The sequence below is a fragment of the Octodon degus genome, unplaced genomic scaffold (genome assembly GCF_000260255.1).
Source record: "Octodon degus isolate 3935 unplaced genomic scaffold, OctDeg1.0 scaffold00043, whole genome shotgun sequence".
Taxonomy (NCBI): Eukaryota; Metazoa; Chordata; class Mammalia; order Rodentia; family Octodontidae; genus Octodon; species Octodon degus.
In genome coordinates this window covers 6,052,529-6,073,304 of record NW_004524619.1, presented here as the reverse complement: position 1 = coordinate 6,073,304, position 20,776 = coordinate 6,052,529, and the positions used below count along the sequence as shown (strand labels likewise).

At 46.6% G+C, this 20,776-nt stretch overlaps 1 protein-coding gene across 1 annotated transcript in view; it reads right to left on the bottom strand.

Moving 5' to 3' along the window:
• Arhgef3 (Rho guanine nucleotide exchange factor 3) overlaps positions 1-20,776 on the bottom strand; it is a 300,793-nt gene that overhangs the window by 264,184 nt on the left and 15,833 nt on the right. Inside the window, exon 2 of the mRNA XM_012514832.2 lies at positions 2,777-2,843. Coding sequence (XP_012370286.1) covers positions 2,777-2,812 — 36 coding nt within the window. The 5' untranslated portion in view covers positions 2,813-2,843. The remainder of the gene's footprint in view (positions 1-2,776; positions 2,844-20,776) is intronic.

Sequence of the window (20,776 nt, the reverse complement as noted above, 5' to 3'; positions counted from 1 at the left end):
ATAAATGCTCGGTACACAGGGTCCTTTCTCTTTGCAAGCCAAAGAGGAATGGAATTGTAGGTGCTTATAATGCTTTTCTCTGCTGCCACGTATACAAATATGGAAATTTTCTTAGCACCGAGAGTCTAAAACCTTCCTTTCTAAATAAAGAAAAAACAAAGTGTTCACAGAGTATCTCGCCCTAGTACAGCATGCACAGCTCCGTCCAACAGACCTGAGAGTCAGATTCTATTAGAGAAAAGGTAGCAGCCAGACTCCAGCATCTCCAGCATCTCCCTTCTGGGGTCCTGGGTCCCTCACCCCATTAAGCTACCATGCCGGTGACTTCAAAGCGGTCCTGGCTGGCAGCGAAGGTGTTTCTACACAGCTGGATTCCCTTCCACACCTCCAGGTCACCAAGGTTTCCTCTCCAAGGCACAGAGAGATGGCCATGGAGGGATCCGGCAGCCAGCCAGGCCCAAACCTTGCCCTCTGGGGTGTCTTGATGCCAGTTTGTCTAACTTCACCAAGAAGCCCCAGGGCCAGAAGCAATCAAAGCAGGTACAAGAGACCAATTTAAACATCACAGCTGACCTAACCACTGAATGAACTCTATTTACTCAAATAATTTTTAGTGACTGGGCAGTTCTTGATAGCTGGCTAAGAATTTGAGGGCAACAGCAATGTGAGGTCCATATGCCGTTAGGTCTGAACATTTAATTTATTTACAATTAGCTAGGGACGGCCTCCTCATCCCTGCTGCAGTGGATTACTAAATGTAAATGTTACTGTTGTCTTAGAGAGACTTGGTAAGACTGAGGCTCACAGAGGGTCAATTGTACCACAGATGTACCTGACGGGTTCCTTGAAGCAGCAAGGTCTAGAGACCAGACCCAAGCTCAAAATTTCACAAACATTTTTCAAGAGGAAAGAGTTGAAGAGGTCTCAGAGGCAAGCAGCCCAGTCAGCCAGGAACACAGGATTCTGGAGGAACAGGACTCTGAGTGCGAAAAGCAGGACAGTCTGAGGCTTATTGCCCTGAGAGAGCCGCCACCCTTCGTTAATGACCACAAGTGAACAGCAAGAGAGTTTCAGAGTCGTCTCCATCAGCTCCCAAAGTGCGTACAGACTGTTTGGTCAACAAAGCTTTTGGGGGGCTGGAGAGATGGCTCAGTGGTCTAAAGCACCTACTTGGAACAAGCTTGGCAAAGCACAGGGACTGAGGTTCAATCCCCCAGCACCACATGCCAGCCAGCCGTGCCCCCTGGTGGGCTGAGCTGGCCACACACACACACACACACACACACACACACACACACACTAAATGTTAAAAATAAAAAAATAAAAAAAAAAAAAAAAAAAGCTTTTGGGACCTATGACTTTGGGAAATGTCACGAACTCTATCAACTCTTCTAATAGGATCTTCGTATACACTGCCCAATTCCAAGCTTGGAGAACTTGTGCCTTGTGACATATCTAACACGGGGCACTTGGTGGGGCCCAAACTTACTTGACCACACAAGGCTTTTTTCCAGTAATGGTCATCATCATCCCCATGAACATACTTCGAGAAATGGCTATCTCATCCACAAAAACATAAACAACCTGGCAAATCCAAGACCTGGATTCAGTAAGCCATGCACGTCTATCACAGAATTCAGCACACTGTTCCTCTTACTCAGAGAAAAGAAACCCTGTAACCTGCCTAAACTAGTGCAGTGATCCACACTTACTTTTAATAGGACACTTGGGGGGCTGGGGAGATAGCTCAGCAGAATAAGTGCTTGCCTGGCAAGTACAAGAGCCTGAGTTCAATCCCCAGTTCCAAAAAAAATAAAATAAAATAACTTGGGGAAAATGAAAAAATCTATACAAGATTTTAAATTGTGCCTGGAACCAGTCAGAATAGTACTGAAAAACTCAAGACCTGGACTTCAAACCCAGTCTCCAGGCAATACACAGATTTTGTGTCAGAGGACGTGGGAAAATCATTCATTCAACCAATGTGTTAAGCCTGTGTATGCCAGGCATCGTGCTGGGCGCATGACACAGTGAAAATAGCTAACAAGGTTTCTACACACCTCCCTCTTGGGGCTCCTGATCTCCAATTTTGGTAAGTGCGGACTGAGCATTCTGATTAGAAATCATAAGGTACTCCTTCAATTATGAGGAGGGGAACAGGTTTAGGACACGGTGATGAAGACCTCTCAGAGGAGAAAATGTGAAGGCTTAGCCCCATGGATGAAGTGAGTAGGCCAGCAGAAGCAGGTTTGGGGCTCATGCCGAGCAAAGGGACCCCACATCAAACAGCTCAGAGTACTCTCCACAGACGCAGGGGGCCCCCACCCTGACCACTAAAGTCACTTTAGCACACAGTAGGACCTCCATGCCCATGACAATGACCACTGCTACCAGGAAGCCCAACTGGTAAGAGAGGCGGTTCCACTGCCCTCCTTGTTTTGTGCTTAGGAAACCTTTATGATTGCTTTGCAAGCCTGTTTTAAACTTACAGATGTCCGGAAAACAAAGCCCTACAAAGGCCCCATTCTACATATTAATAGGCCATAGTGCAGAGCTGGAGGCTTTGATCCTTCCTGGCTTCTCCTCCACAAGATGCTACAGCCTGTGACTTTCAGGGATACTTAAACCACCACCACGTAGCACAGGCGACCTCCCCAGGAGACAAGCACAGTGCATTCTGGGTAGAAACTTTCACTCACAAAGCAAACCGTGACCTCCACCTCTCTGGAGACTGCGGTGTGGTCCAGAGTAGAGGCCCCCCAGAGCAGACACTTACCCCTCTGAAATTCCAGGCTTTAGGTGAAGAAAACATGGGAAAATTGTTTGGCCGCTGCCGTTTAGGTCTAAAAGAAGAGAAAGGACACGTTCTTTATTCATTGATTAGATGTCAGAAGAAATTGTTTTCAAATGCAGATTTATCAAAAAGAAAGACCTCTGAAGCAATGGCCCAGGCCCAACAGGTATCTGCAGTGTTCTGCTCTCTTCAGTATCCAAATTCACTCCCAAACCCATCCCAACCCTCAAGTGGAAAGCCCCACAGAAGTCAACTGACTAGACAACCTCGCACTCAGCACAGAGCCTGGTCTTCCACTCAGAAAATCTAAAACACAGGCTGGGTGTGTCCAAAGAGTCAGACCAGATTCCCACTCTACGCTTTTGTCACACAGGAGCGTGGACATACTGGAGGATGCTCCTGCCCTCCACTCAGCCCAGAACGCTCCCTGGTCACACAGGCCCACTGGGGTCCCCAACATCTCCACAGGGGCCACACTTGAACTCATATTCTTGAAGATATTATCAGCAGGACAGGGAGCCACTGCCTAACAAGGTGACACTGGCCTGCTCTCTGACAACCTCTCAGCGCAAATCAGCCTGCCTCGAAGTGGTGCGGGCAGCTTCAGGGCGGGTCAGGACAGGGGCTTCAGGCCTCCTCCACCCAGAGAGCCTCATTTCTGTCTCACAAATGGAATCAAATTCTGCAGCTGCTAAAACACCAACAAAAATACCTTCCCAGTGTTCCCATAAAGTCACACAATTACCTACTACACACCCCAAACGTGGTGGCTGTCAGTGTAGATACTCAGATCTCAAGTTCACTGAGAAAGTACCCCTACCGAAGGCCCCCTTTGGACTCTTCTAGAGATTCAGTCACCGCCAAAAGTAAGTTACACAGTCACCACCTTCATCTCGAGCTCTGTCAGCAATAAAGCCAGCAGAGCGCACATAGGGACAGGCGGTCGGGCTCTGGGGTACGTTGGATCTGAGTAAAAATATCGCTTGGCTCCACCATACAAAAAGAGATATATAAAACACAAGGTAATTATAACAATAGCAGCAGCTAATAGGTAACTTTTTAAAAAAATTTTATTTATTTATGTGTGTGTGTGTGTGTGTGTGGCCAGCTCAGCCCACCAGGGGGCGGGGCTGGCTGGCAAGTGGTGCTGGGGGACTGAACCGCGGTCCCTGTGCTTTGCTAAGCTTGTTCTAAGTAGGTGCCTTAGACCACTGAACCATCTCACCAGCCCCAATAGGTAATGTTTTCTTACAAAAGTATGTATTCAGGGCTGGTGAGATGGCTCAGTGGTCTAAAGCACCTACTTAGAACAAGCTTAGCAAAGCACAAGGATCGCGGTTCAATCCCCCAGCACCACATGCCAGCCAGCCCCGCCCCCTGGTGGGCTGAGCTGGGCTGAGCCACACACACACACACACACACACAAAATAAATAAATGAACAAATGAATAAATAAAAAAAAATTTAAAAAAAAGTATGTATTCGTATTTTGTAGTTAATCTTGTTAACTCACTCTGTGAACTCGGGTTCATTATTATGCCCATTTCACAGACAAGGAAAGTGAGGGCTGGGGGATGGAGCTCAGTGATATGATGCTTTCCTAGCCCTGAATTCTGTCCAAAGTTCTGCCTTCCCCCAAAAAGAACTCCAAGACCTGGAGATGGTACATGATTTAGTTAGGATCATGCAGGTGAAACCTGATTCTGATCTCAGCCATGGAATCTCACGCCACTGGTGTTCTGTCGCCTGTGGGACCCAGACATGAAGTTATTTTCTTGAGTTTTGGTTTTCTATGTGCAGAACAGAGGACATACCACCCGCTGTGTCGAGTCAAGATTAGGACACCAACTCCGGTTCTGTCACTGATGTGATCTCACCACACGTCAGCATGGTGTCCCTCTTATTCCTTCCAAAAGCCCAGCTCCAAGAATAGCACTCACACACAGGCCAGGGCTGACACAGGGGCTCAGCGGCATTGTGCTGCAGGCTGTGGAGACCCCGCCCTGTCGAGGTAGCTGACATCAGGCCTGCCTGCCCCTCCTCCTCACCACAGGCCAGCAGAGGCCCACAGGCCACCCTGCAGACCCAAGGCTCTCCCCACTGAGCAACATTCTGGTTGGCCCGAGTTCTTTTTTGTTTTCTTATTGAAAAACAGTAAAACAGAATTTCATAACAACATACTAGGAGAATAATAATGGTTAATACATTGTTCACTGTCATCTTCAAAAGTAGTTACTCATGGGCTGGAGAGATGGCTCAGTGGTCTAAAGCACCTACTTGGAACAAGCTTGGCAAAGCACAGGGACCGCGGTTCAATCCTCCAGCACCACATGCTGGCCAGCCCCGCCCCCTGGTGGGCTGAGCTGGCCACACACACACACACACACACACACACACACACACTAAATAAATGTTAAAAAAAAAAAAAAAAAAAAAAGGGTTTCCCTGAGTCCCGGAGGTGTAGGGAGACCTTGTACACTAAATAAATGTTAAAAAAAAAAAAAAGTAGTTACTCAGAGTACAAAATAGGGGCCCAAAAAATTCTCCAGTGCTAGCATGAACCTTCCTTTTCAATGAACTAAGCGACACTAACAGCATATCTACTTTGCATTTCTCCTCTCTTCCTTCCTTCCTTCCTTCCTTCCTTCCTTCCTTCCTTCCTTCCCCCTTCCTAGTTCCTTTTTCCTTTTAAACGATTACTTCCTATTTACAGTATGTATTGCATATTCTAGACCTTATTTGTTCTTCCCATTTCTCTCACTAGGGAGACGATATGACATTTACACACGAGTCTGGTTTATTTCATTTATGAAGATGGTCTCAAGTTGTATCCATTTACCTATAAAACTCTCAAGTTTATCTTTACAGCTGAGTAGTACTCCGATGCATAAAAGCATCACATCTTTTATGTCCATTCTTCGGCTGATGGGCATTTGGGTTGTTTCCAAGATTTAGCTAGTACAAGTTGTGCTGCTATAAACACGGATGCACACTTATGGCTGGGGTATGATGTTTTTAATTCTTCTGGGAAGATACCCAGAAGGCCCCAAGCTCTTTTGAAAAGAAACTTCTCTGTCTTCAAAAAGAAATTCCTGGGCCTGGGGAGATAGCTCAGTAGAATAAGCACTTGCCTGGCAAGAGCAGGGTCCTGAGTTCAATCCCCGGTACCGCACAAAGAAAAGAAATTTCTGAATTTCAATGATTTTTCCCAATCATTACTGAGCTTTGCTTTCCAAATAATTATATGTGGTTCCCTGCTTCCAAAGTGACAATATATATCAGCACATTTCAGAAAACATGCCCTTTTTTCATGTGTGGCAAACCACGGCAGACCGCACCTACTGTTAATTATCACAGTACGTCAGTGATTCCATTAAGCTGCACCAGAGACTAAGTCCCATACAACCCAATCCCTTCAATACCTTTATAAGATAGGTCATTATCATGTTAACATATGATATGACAGTGTTACAGTGGCATTAGATGCCGATTTATTTATTTATTTATTTTTGCAGAACTGGGAATTGAGTTCTTCCCGACCCCTATATGCTACTGAGCTATCTCCCCGGCCCCTATTTTAAATATATTATTAATACATTGTAGGGGGCCTGCCCATTAGGTCAGTGGTTTAAGTGTCTGCTGAAACAAAGCAGTGAGGTTCAGGATTCTGCGGTTTGATCCCCAGACCCTGAAGCCAAACCAGAACTTGCCAGAAGGTATCCTATGGCCTCAAAAAAAAAAAAAAAAAAAAAAATCACTGTATACTTCCAGATTTGTGTGTGTGTGTGTGTGTGTGTGTTTTAGAGAAGGGTCTACAGGATATTCAGGGTCTCACTGCCACATCAGACTTGTAGTGATCAGCCTGTTTATAGCCTCCCAAGAGCTGAGATTACAGGTGTGCACCACCACAACAGGCCCAGGGATCGAACCCCCAGCCCCTGTGCCTGCTTGCATGTGCTTTAATCCACTGAGCTATTTGGCTGGCCCTCAGATAAATATTATAAATTTAAAATTTATATAGACTTTTAATTGCTAGTAGCCTTCCTGTGCAGCAATGACAAATTCACTGAGAAAGAAATTAGGGAAAAACACCTTTCACAAGAGCATCCCAAAAAATGGGCTTTCTAATCATCAATCTAATGAAGGAAGTAAAAATCTCTCCATTGAAAACTACAGTACTTAGAAAAGCAGATTACAGGAGGATATCAGAAAATGGGGAGAGATCCTTGCTCTTGTGTAAGAAGAACAAATACAGTGAAATGGTCATATTTCCAAAACTGTTATAGAAATTTCATGCAATTCTGATTCAAATTCCAAAAACGTATCTCACAGAATTAGAGAAAAGAACCCTAAAATTTATTTGGAACTAGAGACCTAGAATACTAAAGGCAATTCTGGGCAACAAAAGCAAGGCAAGGGGGCATCATAATCCCTGCATTAAAATTACACTACAAAGCTACTGTGATAAAAAATGGTATGGTACTGGAAAAAAAAAACCCACAGATCTAAGGATTAATGGAACAGATTAGAAGATGCAGGAATGACACTAGACATGCTTGGCCACCTTATCTTTGACAAAGGGGCCAATACATTTACTGGAAGGAAGATAACCACTTTACTAAATGGTGCTGGAAAAACTGACTTTGCACATGACGAAGATCAAAATTAGACCCATAGCCTTCACCCACATGCCAAAATGGATCAAAGATCTACATATTAAAACAAATATTAAGAGACAGGGCTCTGGGAAGTTGCCCGAGGGGCTTGGGAGTCTGGGAGCTGTGGGCTGAATATGGGGACTGGGGATTGCCAGGGCTTGGAGCAGAAGGGGCTGCAGGAGGCTGGAAGGGACATGTGAGAGGGAGCTGGGTGTAGCTGTTGCTGCTTAGGTGTAAGAAACACGGAAACTGGGGAATGAGGAACGAGAAAGTGCCGAGAGTGTAGAGGGATTGGACCGTCTGCATACTTAGCTGTGGATGTATTCAGTGGGAGAACCGGAGCCTAACCATTAAACTTCAGAAACAGAAGCCAGAGAAAAAGGTGGAGTGGACAAGTGACACTGTGGACAATGAGCACACGGGGCGCCGCTCATCAAAATGTTGCTGTATTTATGAGACGCCTCGGGCCTTTGGTGAGAGCTCCACCGAGAGTGAGGAGGAAGAAGAAGAAGGCTGTGGTCACACACACTGTGTACGGGGCCACCGCAAAGGACGGCGCCAGGCAACCCCTGGACCGACCCCCACCACACCTCCCCAGCCTCCTGACCCCTCCCAGCCCCCTCCGGGGCCAATGCAGCACTAAATTCCTCTCTTCCCCATACTCTTGTGTCTGTCTGGCCCTGAATGTATCTACGTGGCTACCTGGGGACAAAACCTGTGGCTTGATCCCTTTTTCCTCTCCTCTTCCTGACAGAGGAAAGAAAGGGAAGGTGAACAGAGGTCCTTGCCTGAAATTCTGACTTGCTGCTATTCCAGAACCCAGATCTTTGGGTTCCCCCAGCCCTCACTCTTCTCCCAGTTTTTACCCTGCCAAGGATTTAGGCATCTTGGTCCCATTCTCTTCCCTTTTTCTCACTGCCAAACTGCCTGTCCTGGGATCCAATTACATATCTCAATACCCCTGCACGCTTGACATGAGTCCCAAACAGTTAAATTTGGGTTTTGGCAGTCTCAGCTTTCACTGCCAGGCCCCAGTCAGATTCCAGGCAGTCTCACCCCAGCTGTGCTTGTTAGTCCTGGCCTAGAGCTCATCCATGTATGCATTCATATAATCCTGATTGTCAGTCCTTGCTTGTAGGACGTGAGGTCTTCAGAGAGATCACAGGGCACTGCCCTTCCCCTTCTACTTCCCCCTTTGAAAGCTCAGAAGGAGCGGGGGGGGGGGGGGGGGGGGGGAGAGAGAGAGAGAGAGAGAGAGAGAGAGAGAGAGAGAGAGAGAGACAGAGACAGACAGAGACAGAGACAGAGACAGAGACAGAGAGGCTTTGTCATTTTTACCACTGATGGAAAGTGGAAGTCATGTCCTTTCTTCCCCACACTTCTGATACGTATTTCTGACAAAGCTGACTTGAAACTGGTCACTTAGAACTAAGAATCTTTTTGGCCTTTGGCCTTTCCGCTTCAGAGACATAATAAAGTCCACAATGGAGGCAGAAAGCGAAGAAAATGGGAGCAAACAAGATGGCGGGGGTATGTCTCCTCACGGCACACCTGCCCCTGCTAGGTGTCTATGAGCCCAGATGTCTGCCTGCTCGGCTCTCGCTGCCCTTACTGGGATCTGGTTATTTTCTAGCTTCTTGTGGAGATCAGTTGAATCCATACCACCACTGAGATCTCATTTATTGCCACAGATATAAAATAAATAACCCAACATCACAAAAAAAAAATATTAAATCTACTGGAAGACAGAATACTGGTAGACTTCTTGAAGACACTGGTATAGACAGACTTTATGAATAAAACCCCGACTGCAGAACTATCACAAAGCATCAACAACTGAGACTGCATCTTATTAAACAGCTATTCCACAGCAAGAGAAACTGTTGTAGGCAGCTGAATTAGATAGAAATATTATAGGCAGTTGACAGGGCCAGGCCCTCAAGGAGACAGTATAGAAGACAAGGTGACTTTGCAACTTGGAAGAGACAGACACTCCCATATGGGACAGATCTTAAGACAAAAGAGGAAACAAATACAGCTACATCCTTCCCTAGGGATGGGCATTAGGGATTGGTATTCTAAATAGGTATCAATCACCTTGAAAGAGCCCAAAAGAGACACTAGTCCAACCCCCAACAGGAAGAAACCCTGTCCCATATTCATGCCTGCTTGCTACAAAACTCACTTCCCCATTTGGTGCTAGATTTAATCAATTTTACCTGAGCAAAGATAATGATGTTTGTTATCTCTTCTTCTTCTTCTCTTTTTTTTTTTTTTTTTTTTTTGGGTACCAGGGATTGAACTCAGGCCCTTGTGCTTGCCAGGCAAGCACTTATTCTACTGAGCTACCTCCCCGGCCCAATGGTGTTTGTTATCTCATTGGTTGACCATAGTTTTGTCCCACCTCATGCCCACCTAAGCCAGTTGTTCTGTCTTCTCCACCACATTAGACCCTTCTCACCACATGGTTTTCCTTTATAAAAGTCCCTGGAAAAGACAGCTTCCTAGGGACCACCCACTCAGGCTCCCCGCCTGTCCCCCTCTCAGACAGGAGCTTTCTCTCCCTCAATAAATATATTCTGCCCATAACCTGTTTGTTCCTAAAATTCTTCTGTTTTAGAGAACACAAACTCATCCCAGGTACCTTTTAGGTTAGGAGATCAGTTTTTCTCCCTGTGTCATTTGGAGGTTCCCTGTGTCAAAACCACCAAAAGAATGAAACGACAACCCACACTTTTGGGAAAAAATGTTCACCAGCTGCTCCTCAGGCAAAGGATTACTACGGAGAACAGAGGAAGACCTCAAACACTCAGACTCCTCCATATTTAAAGACCCACTCCAAAAATGGGCATCTGAGATGAATACACATGTCATAGATGAAGAAGTACAAATAAATATATGAAAAAAAATCTAACATCATTGGTCATTTAAGAAATGCAAATTAAAGCAATGCTGAGATGCTATCTCAGCCCAGAAAAAAATTGCTATTATTGAGAAATCAACCAATCACAAATGCTGGCTGGGCTGTGGGGAAAAAGAAACCCTTCTCTGCTGTTGGACGTGAGTGTCAGACTCCTGTAACCATTGCGGAAATGGGTTTGAACCTCTCTATGCCTCGGTTTAATCCCACCCACACTTTTCCTATTATAACATTATATATTATAGCAAATTGAATTTTTTTTCAATCAGATTTTATTGGTACATGTTAGATACACATAATGGGGACTGGAGAGATACCTCAATAGAGTAAGCACTTGCCCAAGTGCGAGGTCCTGAGTTCAATCCCCAGTACCGAAAAAAAAATCTAATAGATACACATAATAACCATATTCATCATAGTTTGTACCTGTTCCTGTGCCACTGTAGAAATCCGTGTGGAGATTCCTCAGAAAACTAGGACTAGAGGTTTCATTCGACCCAGCTATTCCCTTTGTGGGTATCTTCCCAGGAGAATTCAAAGCATCATACTACAGAGAATTCGCACCCATGTTTACAGCGGCACAGTTTGTAACAGCTAAATCTTGGAAACAAATTCTCATCAACTGGCAAACTGATTTAAAAAAAAAATGTGTTTTTTTTTTTTTTTTTAATACAAAGGAGTATTACTGTGCCATAAAGGATAAACTCAAAATGTATCTAGGTAAATGGATCACCTTAAAGGATTTTTTTTTTTTTTTTTTGAGGGCTCATGAGGGACATGCATGACCCCAAGCTAGCAAGGAAAATCTAGAAATCACATTAGATTCTGTGCAGAAGGTTTTTTTTTTGAGGGCTCAGGATGCCTTCAGGGCAGGTCTGGTTTGGCTTGAGGATCTGGGGATGGAACCACAGCATCTCGAGCCTGACCACTTTGTTTAAGCAGGCACTTAAACAACGGAGCTAAGGGGCGGGCCCCCAGGGGATCACCTTGAGATCATACTCTTTTTAAGTGATATGCATATGTAAATACCACATTGTTTTTGTAGTGTGAGAAACCAGAAGCATAAATAAGGACAAAAACATATAGTAAATATTGTGAAACAGGAAGAAAACGTTCAAATAGGGAGAGGAACAACGGAGGGGGAAGGGAAGGGAAAAGCAAAAAAAAAAAAAAGTGAAAGAAGAAAAACATGGAAACAAAGCTTTTATAAACAAGGGGAGGAGGGGTTGCAGGGAGGAAAGCGGAATGGGAGAAAAGAAGTCAAATTATATCCTGTACAGGTACAATGATGAGTGTGGTCATTACGTATAACTAAAATGGACCAATAAAATCTGATTGGAAAAAAAAACTCAATTTGTTATAAAATGTAATGTTACAAAGGGAAAATAGTTTGAGTGCCTCATTGTACAGATGGGATTAACCCGAGGCATAGAGACGTTCAATCGCAAGCCACAGAAGCCCACTGCGTCAGAGGCCTCTACAGGCTGCAGCCCTGAGCCCCAGACTCTAACGGGAGGGTCCCGCTCAACAGCACCTCACACTTCAGCCCTACAGCCAAAGACAAGGCACCAGCGGCCTCGGCCAGCCCTGATCTCTCTTGCACAAACTGGGTCCACCCTTCTCTCTGGGAAAACTGCCCGGACAGCAAGCAAGAGACGGCAAGGCCAGGCCGGACCTTGCATTCAGCTCCTTGCCCTCTTCCCTCCCACCAGCACCCAGGACGTCAAATCCAAGGGCAGGCACCTGGAGTAAAACAGAACGAGATCAGAGCAGAATGTACTTCGCCACCAGGTGAAAACCAATGAGACAGTTTCTCGTGGCCCTGAGAAGAGAGTTAGCAACCGTTTCCAGGGCAGACCTCCAGGCTGCTTCTGCTGCGGGCCCCTGTGGGGTGGGAACAGTCGCTGCCTCCCTTTTTCTTAGCAGGGACTGAAGCGGGTTACCTACCTCTCCTCAATCTGGGGTATGTGTAATGTGGGGACACCTATCCCTTCTCGCAAAATATAAAGATTAAACTAAGGTACTATAGAGCCAGGGATATAGCTTAGTGGCATAGCCCATGCCTGTCAAGTGCAAGGTCCTGAGTTCAATTCCAGGCACATAAATAAATAAATAAATGTACAATGTAAAATTCATGGCACAGAATCTGGTGCTTAATAGGTACTGAAATTAGCTATTATTATTACAGAGAATGCTCCTTCTTTAGCCCAGTGAGGGTGAACTGCTAGCATTACGAAGTTGCCGTCATCCCTGGTAAAGTGCCTGTGGCTGGGCCAAAGAAATCCGGCTCAGGTTCCTGCAGACTCAATACGACATAAGGCAAATACAAGCAGAGCTTCACCACGATAAGAGCGAGCGTTTGTATCAGGGAGCAGCCCGGCCACAACGGGAGCAGGAAGCGATTGCTGAAGACCGTCCCCCTCACGCCCACCTCCTGCCCCCCAAGACACAGCCTGTACCAGCAGGACCTGCGCACTCTAACACATTAGTGTCTGTGTTCTCAGCCCAGAGCCCCTCGCTAACAAAACCTTACTGATCTTTTTTGTTCTACCTCCCTCTGTCCATGAGGATAACTGTAGCATTACTGGGAAAAACATCAAATACATACTTTCTAGGAGAACCCCACCCGGGATACGGTGCCACTCAGGCCAGGCACTTTGGACCACAAACGAAGGTAAAGCTGGCTGTCACTTAAGTTTGCAGTCTCTGTGCTCAGGACAGGATGGACCACAGGCTGGCAGGTGGCAGCCAGGGGAACCTGCTTTGGAGTGTAGCTCACTGAGAAGAGGCGCTTTCAGAACAGGAAGTGCCCTGCACGGACCTGTCTCTCTCAGACCAAAGCGCAAGGGCATCATCACCCGACAGTGGGGTTCTCAGCAGGCCAGGCTGCAACTCCAACTTTTTATTTTCTGATAAATTTTGGCAAAAAAGAATCAGAATCCCAAAACAACCCCTAAGGCAGCTCAGGCAGCCGAATGAATGCCCTTTGCAGCAGTCCTGCTAAGAATAAGTCCAGAGAGGGAACTATGCTTTTGGGGAATAAGTCTAGACTCTATTCAGGAGAATTCTATATTCTATTTGCCCATTAATTTAGCCACTAATATTTATTAGGCACCTACTACATGGCAGGCCAGGTGCCATACACTGCAAATATAGCAGCAAACAAGGCAGATTCATGCCTTGTTTCAGGTCCTCACAGTAAGACCATCAGACCAAGACCCCTCCCCAAATTACAACATGGTAAACCTTCTTCAGGCGGTCATGGGTGAGCCAAAGGGGTTCAACCTTATTGGGAGCAGCTGATGTTGGGTAGTAATTATGCATGCAGAAGGGCTGGGGGTTCAATCCCCAGGCCTGCAGGGCTGGCCTTGCCCCCAGGGCACACTGAGCCATCAATTGAGAGTGGGCCTCAATTGAGAATGGGTGTGTGGTGGTGCGCACCTGCAATCCCAGCTCTTGGGAGGCTGTACACAGGCAGATCACTAGGAGTCGATCTAGTAGTGAGACCCTGAACACCCTGTAGACCCTTTCCTGAAATTAAAAAAAAAAATTATGCGTGCAGAATGAAGCCTGCCTGAGAACACGGAGCTCCTGGAAGAGTGTAAACAAGTGGTTACAGCTTGCTAGCTGATTACTGGGTAGAGAGGCTGACATTGGTGCCAACCTCTAAGGGTGTAAGTAAATGCTCACAAATATACAAACAACCCACTTAAAGGGGCAGCGCTCTCCAACTGTGACTGCCCAATGGGACTCTGCCAGACAAATGTCTATGAGCTGTCTCCAAATAAATAGGTCTACTGTATTCACACTAATCCCAGAATTAACAACAAAAAAGATTTAAATTATATGACAGACCCCACTAAATTATTATATTTGTTGCTCCTCTTTTATAAAATGTCTGTTCTGATCTTTTGCTTATTTATAGTTTCATACATGTGAGCTCTTTATATTCAGAATACAGGGGCCGGAGAGATGGCTCAGTAGAATAAGCACTTGCCTGGCAAGTGCAAGGGCCTGAGTTCAATCCCCAGTTCTGCCAAAAAGAAACAAACAAACAGAATACAGCATGTAGTGAGATGTCTTGCACCTATCTTATAACAGAGTAATTATTTTTTACAAGGCACATATGAAATGTCCATAAACTGATGAATTAATAAAATGTGGTATACCCATATAAGGGAATATAATTCAGCCATCAAAAAGAATGAAATATTGATACCTACTACATGAAAACACGCAAAGGGAGAGACAATGCAGGCCAGGGATGGAGCTCAGTGGTACAAGTACCTGCTTGACAGGTGCAAGGTCCTGAGTTCAATTCTTGGGACACCCCCCCAAAAAATCTGTGTATGATTCCATTTGTATGAAATGTACAGAAAGGGAAAACAAAGATTAGTGTTTGGCAGAGACTAGGGAAAGAAAGTGGGGTGTAATCATTTAATGACTACAGTTTCTTTGGGGTTCTCTTCTTTGGAATTAGGTGAGGTTCTGGGATTAGTCATGATGGATGCACAACATTGAGAATTATTTCATCCCACTGAATTATGACATGCTTTAAAGTGGTAAATACAATTATTCCAGTTGCAATGTTTTACATGTACTTTATCATAATTTTCTGAAAAGTGATGGTGAAATAAACTATATTTAGATAAAATAAGAGTTATTATATGTTTGCCAGAGAGATAGCTCAGAGGCATAAACACCTGCCTCACAAGGGCAAAGTCCTGAATTCGATCTCTGGTACTGAAGAAGAGGAAGAGGAAGAGGAAGAGGAAGAGGAAGAGGAAGAGGAAGAAGAAGAAGAAGAAGAAGAAGAAGAAGAAGAAGAAGAAGAAGAAGAAGAAGAAGAAGAAGAAGAAGAAGAAAAAGAAAGAAAGAAAATTAAAGGGGGGGGCTGGGGAGATAGCTCAGTAGAATAAGCACTTGCCTGGCAAGCACAGGGTCCTAAGTTCAATCCCCAGTACCCACCCCCCAAAAAAAAAGAAAAGAAGAAATGGAAAAAAAGATATTATATGTTTAATAGGGAAAAAAAATTGCACAATATTGTGAGCTAGAACCCCACGACCTATTCCACAGGAGACGGCTCTGTAATGACAATCACCGGTAGCAGAGACCTCGCGCAGCCGCAGACCTGGTGGAAGCGCCCTGGGCGCGCTAGGGGTCGCTGTCCACCTGAATCATCTGGAGGGACAAGCGCTCCCACACCTGGCTGGCTCAGCTTCCGCTCGCTCGTACCCCCACAGCTTCATCCTGCGCAGTAGGCACAGCGCCACCTCTTCCACCTCCTGCTCCCACCACACGAGCCGTGTCACAGTGCCCCGTTTTTGCCCTCTCGTTTCCTATACAGCTAATGTCCTTAGAGCAACTTGCCATGAGTTCCGTCTTCTGGAGAAAAAACCATAATGGGAACGCTCAGCGCCTCCCAAGTGAGGCTGTGGAGGGTCAGTTTGGCCCAGTGGTTAAGTGCCTTGATGCTGGACCCACTCCGCCAGCTGTGTGCCACTGGACAAGTGACTTAACCTCTCTGATCCCCAGGTTCTTTATCTGGGAAATGGAGATAAGAACAGGACTCCCTCTTAGCACTGTTATAAGGACTGAATGAATCAATACACGGCAGCACTTAAAGCTTGGCACAACACAGTACACTTTAATAGTGAGCCCCTTCGGGGAGCAAACTCTGGAAGGCAGGGAGGGGGCCGTGTGGTTGGCCTCACTGCTACCTGTTTATGTAGGAGTTTAATGAACAGCTGGAGAATGAGTGCCCAGGGCGCCTGGGCAGGCCTGATGAGGGGGGCTGGGGAGGGTCCCTCAGCTGTCACAGGTCCCCAGCCCCCCTCAGCCAGCTGGAGCCTACACAGGTGCTCTCAGCTCAGGTGCCGGACCGCCTCATCTAGAGCTGTGCTGTGGCCAGCCCGGGTGGCAGGCAGATGCCAGCGACCTTCCCTCAGGGCCCCAGGCAGCACTTTGCGTCATACCGGACTGCCACCACGTTTGCCCCATATGGGTCCCTTATTTTCTTATCTAGGAGAAAGTACGCAACACCAGCACTGCCCTCAGCAGATTACAACCCCAACCACCAGCTGGCCGTGGTGGTGCCCGCCTGTGACCCTAGCACTCGGGAGGCCGAGGCAGAGGCCACCACGAGCTCAAGGCCAGCCTGGGCTCCAGAGCAGGACCCTGCCTTGAACAAAGTGAATAAAACTCCCAAAAGCCCCAGGACACACAGCCCAGTCTCTCTCTCTCTCTCTCTCTCTCTCTCTCTCTCTCTCTCTCTCACACACACACACACACACACACACACACCATGCCTCGGACTTCGCCCTTGGCCACACTTCAGGCCTTCGGGCCGCCCCTGGGCGCCCATCCACAGCTGCACAAGCTGTGGCCCCTGGAACCCTTTCTGGCCCGAGGTCAGGCCGCCAGCGAGATGGCAGTGACTGGAGGCGGAAGCGGCACAGCTCTGCAGGCTCCAAGACCTGAGCTTGCACCCGCATCCACGGTGACTTGGGCCATCTCCTCTGTGCTTGGTCTCTACCCCGGAAATGGGAAGCCGCAGAAATTCCTACGAAGCACTCCCTGGACCCTGGCTTACAAAGAGCTCACGGCAAGCACGTGACAAGCATCGGCTCTAGACGCCTGCCGAGGGTCTGCAGCGCGCTGGGCTCTGTTCTAGGCACAAGTGTCAGCAGAGAGCAGCACAGGGTGCCCGTCATGCTGGGCTTCCACCAGGAGGGACACATTCTACAGGGACCCCCCATGGGCTGAGAGAGGAGGGGCAGCAGGAGAGGCTGCTGTTCAGTGTGGAGGGCAAGAGACGCAAAGGACGTTTGAACAGAGCCGCAAGAGTAAAGAGAAAGTCTTAACTGCAGCGTACCTGGGGCAGAACGCACTCAATCAAGCTCGAGTGGGGTCAGGAGCGAGCACAGGACAGAGTCATGGAGGAGCCAGAAGCCCACAAGCAAAGCCTTCAGATGCTACAGTGATGAGAGGGGAGGCCACTGGGCTATTCCGAGGGAGACGCGGTCCACGTCTCCAAAGGATTATAATCGAGGCCATGTGCAGAGAGCTCCAGGGTGGGCTAGACAGCAGCAGAGGGGTAAGGATGCTCCCCAGGGGGCCCGGGTGAGGGATGGCTGGGACTCAGGTGGTGGCCATGGAGGTGGGAGAAGTGGTGGAACTACAAACAGGTTGGCGATAAGGACAGCAGGATCTGTCAGGGAATTAGATGCACGGGGTGAAGTTCAAGAGAGATAAAGGACGTTGTAGGGCCTGGGATGAGCTCAGCAGCACAAGCGCCTGCATGCAAAGCACAGGTCTGGGGTCCATTCCCAGTACCAAATAAAAAAGGATGTTCTAACATTTTCAGCTTAAATAGCTGCAGAAGTACAGCAGGCAGAACAGACCACAAGACAAAAGATCAAACAAATGCAGCCACATACCTCCCTACAACGGACACCAGGGATTGATATTCTAAGTAGGTATCCATCACCTTGAAAATATCAGGAAGAGTCACTACCCCAACCCCCTACAGGAAAAACCCCAGGTCTGTGTTTATGTCTGCTTGTTACCTGACTTGCTTCCCCATTTGATCCGGATTTAATCAATTTTACCTGAGCAATTGTGCTTATAATCTCATTGGTTGACCATAGTTTTGTCCGACCTCATCCCTGGCCTGCTGTGCCCCCTCCCCACAATGAGAGGGCAGTTGAACTGGGTGTGGTGGTGTAAGCCTGTAATCTCAGCGCTTGGGAGGCTGAAAACAGGAGGATCACCTTGAGTCTGATCTGTGTAGTGAGACCCTGGACTAAATACATTAAAAAAAAAAAAAAAATCCCTAGGATAGGCAGATTTGTTGGCAACCCACTCGGGTCCCCTTTTGTCCCTCTCTTGGACAGAAGCTTGCTTTTCCCCAATAATTATATGCTGCTCTGGAAAAGAGCGGGCGGATAGGAGGAACAGCTCTGGGGACACAAATCAAGAATAGATGTGTCTCATCCGAAATGACACCAGAGATGTGGAGCTGGCACTATCTTCCAGAGTCACCTGCTTACATGAAGAAGGGAAGCTGCACCAAGGCAGCGGGGAAACGAGGGAGGGGGCGTCCCAGAGGCCAGGGGACAAGGTCCTGGCCACCTGCCACGGGCACACAAAAGGAGGAGGGGTGAGAGCTGAGATGCCTAATCCCGGTCACCCAGAAGCATTATTTGTGTGAAACAGAAAGTGACAGAGACCACAGGTGTTGGCCAGGCCTCTGCAGTTGGTCTGCACGTGTTCCCCGAGGGCAGGAGCTCCACCGGTTCACATACGCTAGGCGCCCACTAAGTATTTGTAAGATTTTTCTCTAACTTTTGTGACATCTGCAGCCATGCAATTCAGGCCAATAGAAACTTCTCATCCCTAAGAGTGTGGTAAGGAGCCAGGAACGGCGGCACACACCAGCAATCCCAGCACTCAGGAGGCTGAGGCACGAGGATCACTTTGAATTTGAGACCAGCCTGGGCTCCACAGTGAGTTCAAGGCCAGCTTGCACTACAGGGAGACCCTGTCTTTAAAAAATAAAAATAAATTTTAAAAAATCAGGGCCTGCCATGCCAGGGTGTGCTGAGACAGCAACTGAGACTGAGTGTGGTGGTGCACACCTGTAATCCCAGCTCTTGGGAGGCTGTAAATAGGTGGATCACTTTGAGTCTGATCTAGTAGTCAGAACCCTGAACACCCTGTAGACCCTTCCCTAAAATATATATATATATATATATATATATTTTTTTTTTTTTTTTTTTTTTCCCCTAGGAGACGATGCCAAACACAAATTATCTTGAGATGGAATTTTGCCCTCCCCGCCTTACCTACAGAGCATATTAGCATCTTTTTTTTTTTTTTTTTTTTTTTTTGGTGGAACTGGGGATTGAACTCAGGTCCTTGTGCTTGCCAGGGAAGTGCTTATTCCACTGAGCCATTTCCCCAGCCCCTCATATTAGCATCTTGGCACCTGCTGTCTCCCAGTTACTGCCTATGGGGTGCTCTGATTTCACCACCAGTGAATGGAGGGCCCCAACGCCAAATATTTAAACAAGCTACAAGCTAGGTTAATTAGCAGAAATGACAGAACATTTTTAAATATATTTTATTTTTTAGCAGAGTTCTTTTTCCTACTTTATCCACTTATTGATTGGGCTTTTTTTTTTTTTGGTATTTTTTAAAAGAAAACTAAATTTTTTTAAAAAAATTAGAAGTGATATAGAATTTCACTAAACAAGAAAAATTTAGGGGCTGGTGAGATGACTCAGTGGTCTAAAGTACCTACTTAGAACAAGCTTCGCAAAGCATCAGGGACCGCGGTTCAATCCCCCAGCACCACATGCCAGCCAGCCCCGCCCCCTGGTGGGCTGAGCTGGCCACACACACACAAATAAATAAAAATAAAATAAAATAAAAAATAAATAAATAAATAAATTTAAAAAAAATTTAACAATGGTTGTTACATTGCATACTGTTGTTTTCAAACTAATTGCTCAGATTACAAGATAAGCATATAGAATTGGTCCAAAAAATGTTTAAGCAGCAATGTAATTATCCAAACGATCCTGTACACATAGATACTTTTCCCCCTGCTTTCTCTTCTCCTTTCCCTCCTCCCAGTTATTCCTTCCTTTTGAGCAGTTTCTTTCCCCTTCACAGTCTCTTTTGTACCTGTCAGATCTTATTCCCTCTTTCAGGTTCTTACACTAGGGAGACAATACGATGTTTACACATGTGGATCTGGTTTATTTCACTTATTAGTAGAGCAGAGTTCTTTCATAAATCTAATGTAAGAAAAACTTCTTTTTATGTTCGAAGTGCTAACCTGGGATGATATTTCTGAAATGTTTCGGGGTGGCTTTGAGAAGGGGCGGCTCACTGCCCCCCAGCGGCTGCAGCCCCTGCATCTGTCTCTAGCACAACCCTCAGGGGAGCTCTGCATCCGAAGGAATCCCCCATGCTGCACTGCGGGGCACGCTGGCAGAGAGCAGCCCTGCCTCTCTCCCTCAGGAAATAATTAGTTTTCTACCCTTTAATCAAGGAGCAGCAGATTGCTGTTTTTCTAAAGCTCTGCCTGAGGAGAGCCTGTTCTTTCCTGAGCGGGTGTTTTGCTAACCTGGACTCCATGTCCGTACTGTGCCCCTTCCCCACCTATGCCTCCCCACCGCCCTGCTGTAAAACAACTCTCAGAGCTACCCCCAGGTGTCTGGAACCAGGAATCCAGGCCAATGTGGGACCAGGTCACAGGCACCCAACCTTCTCAGCACCACTGATCTCCGTCTTAAGCAGCGCAAGAATTCTCAATCTCAATCTGTCATAGACGCTAAATTTTTAAAGGTTTATGTTTTAGAACACCAACTATATGGTGCTCAGTGTATGTCTAACA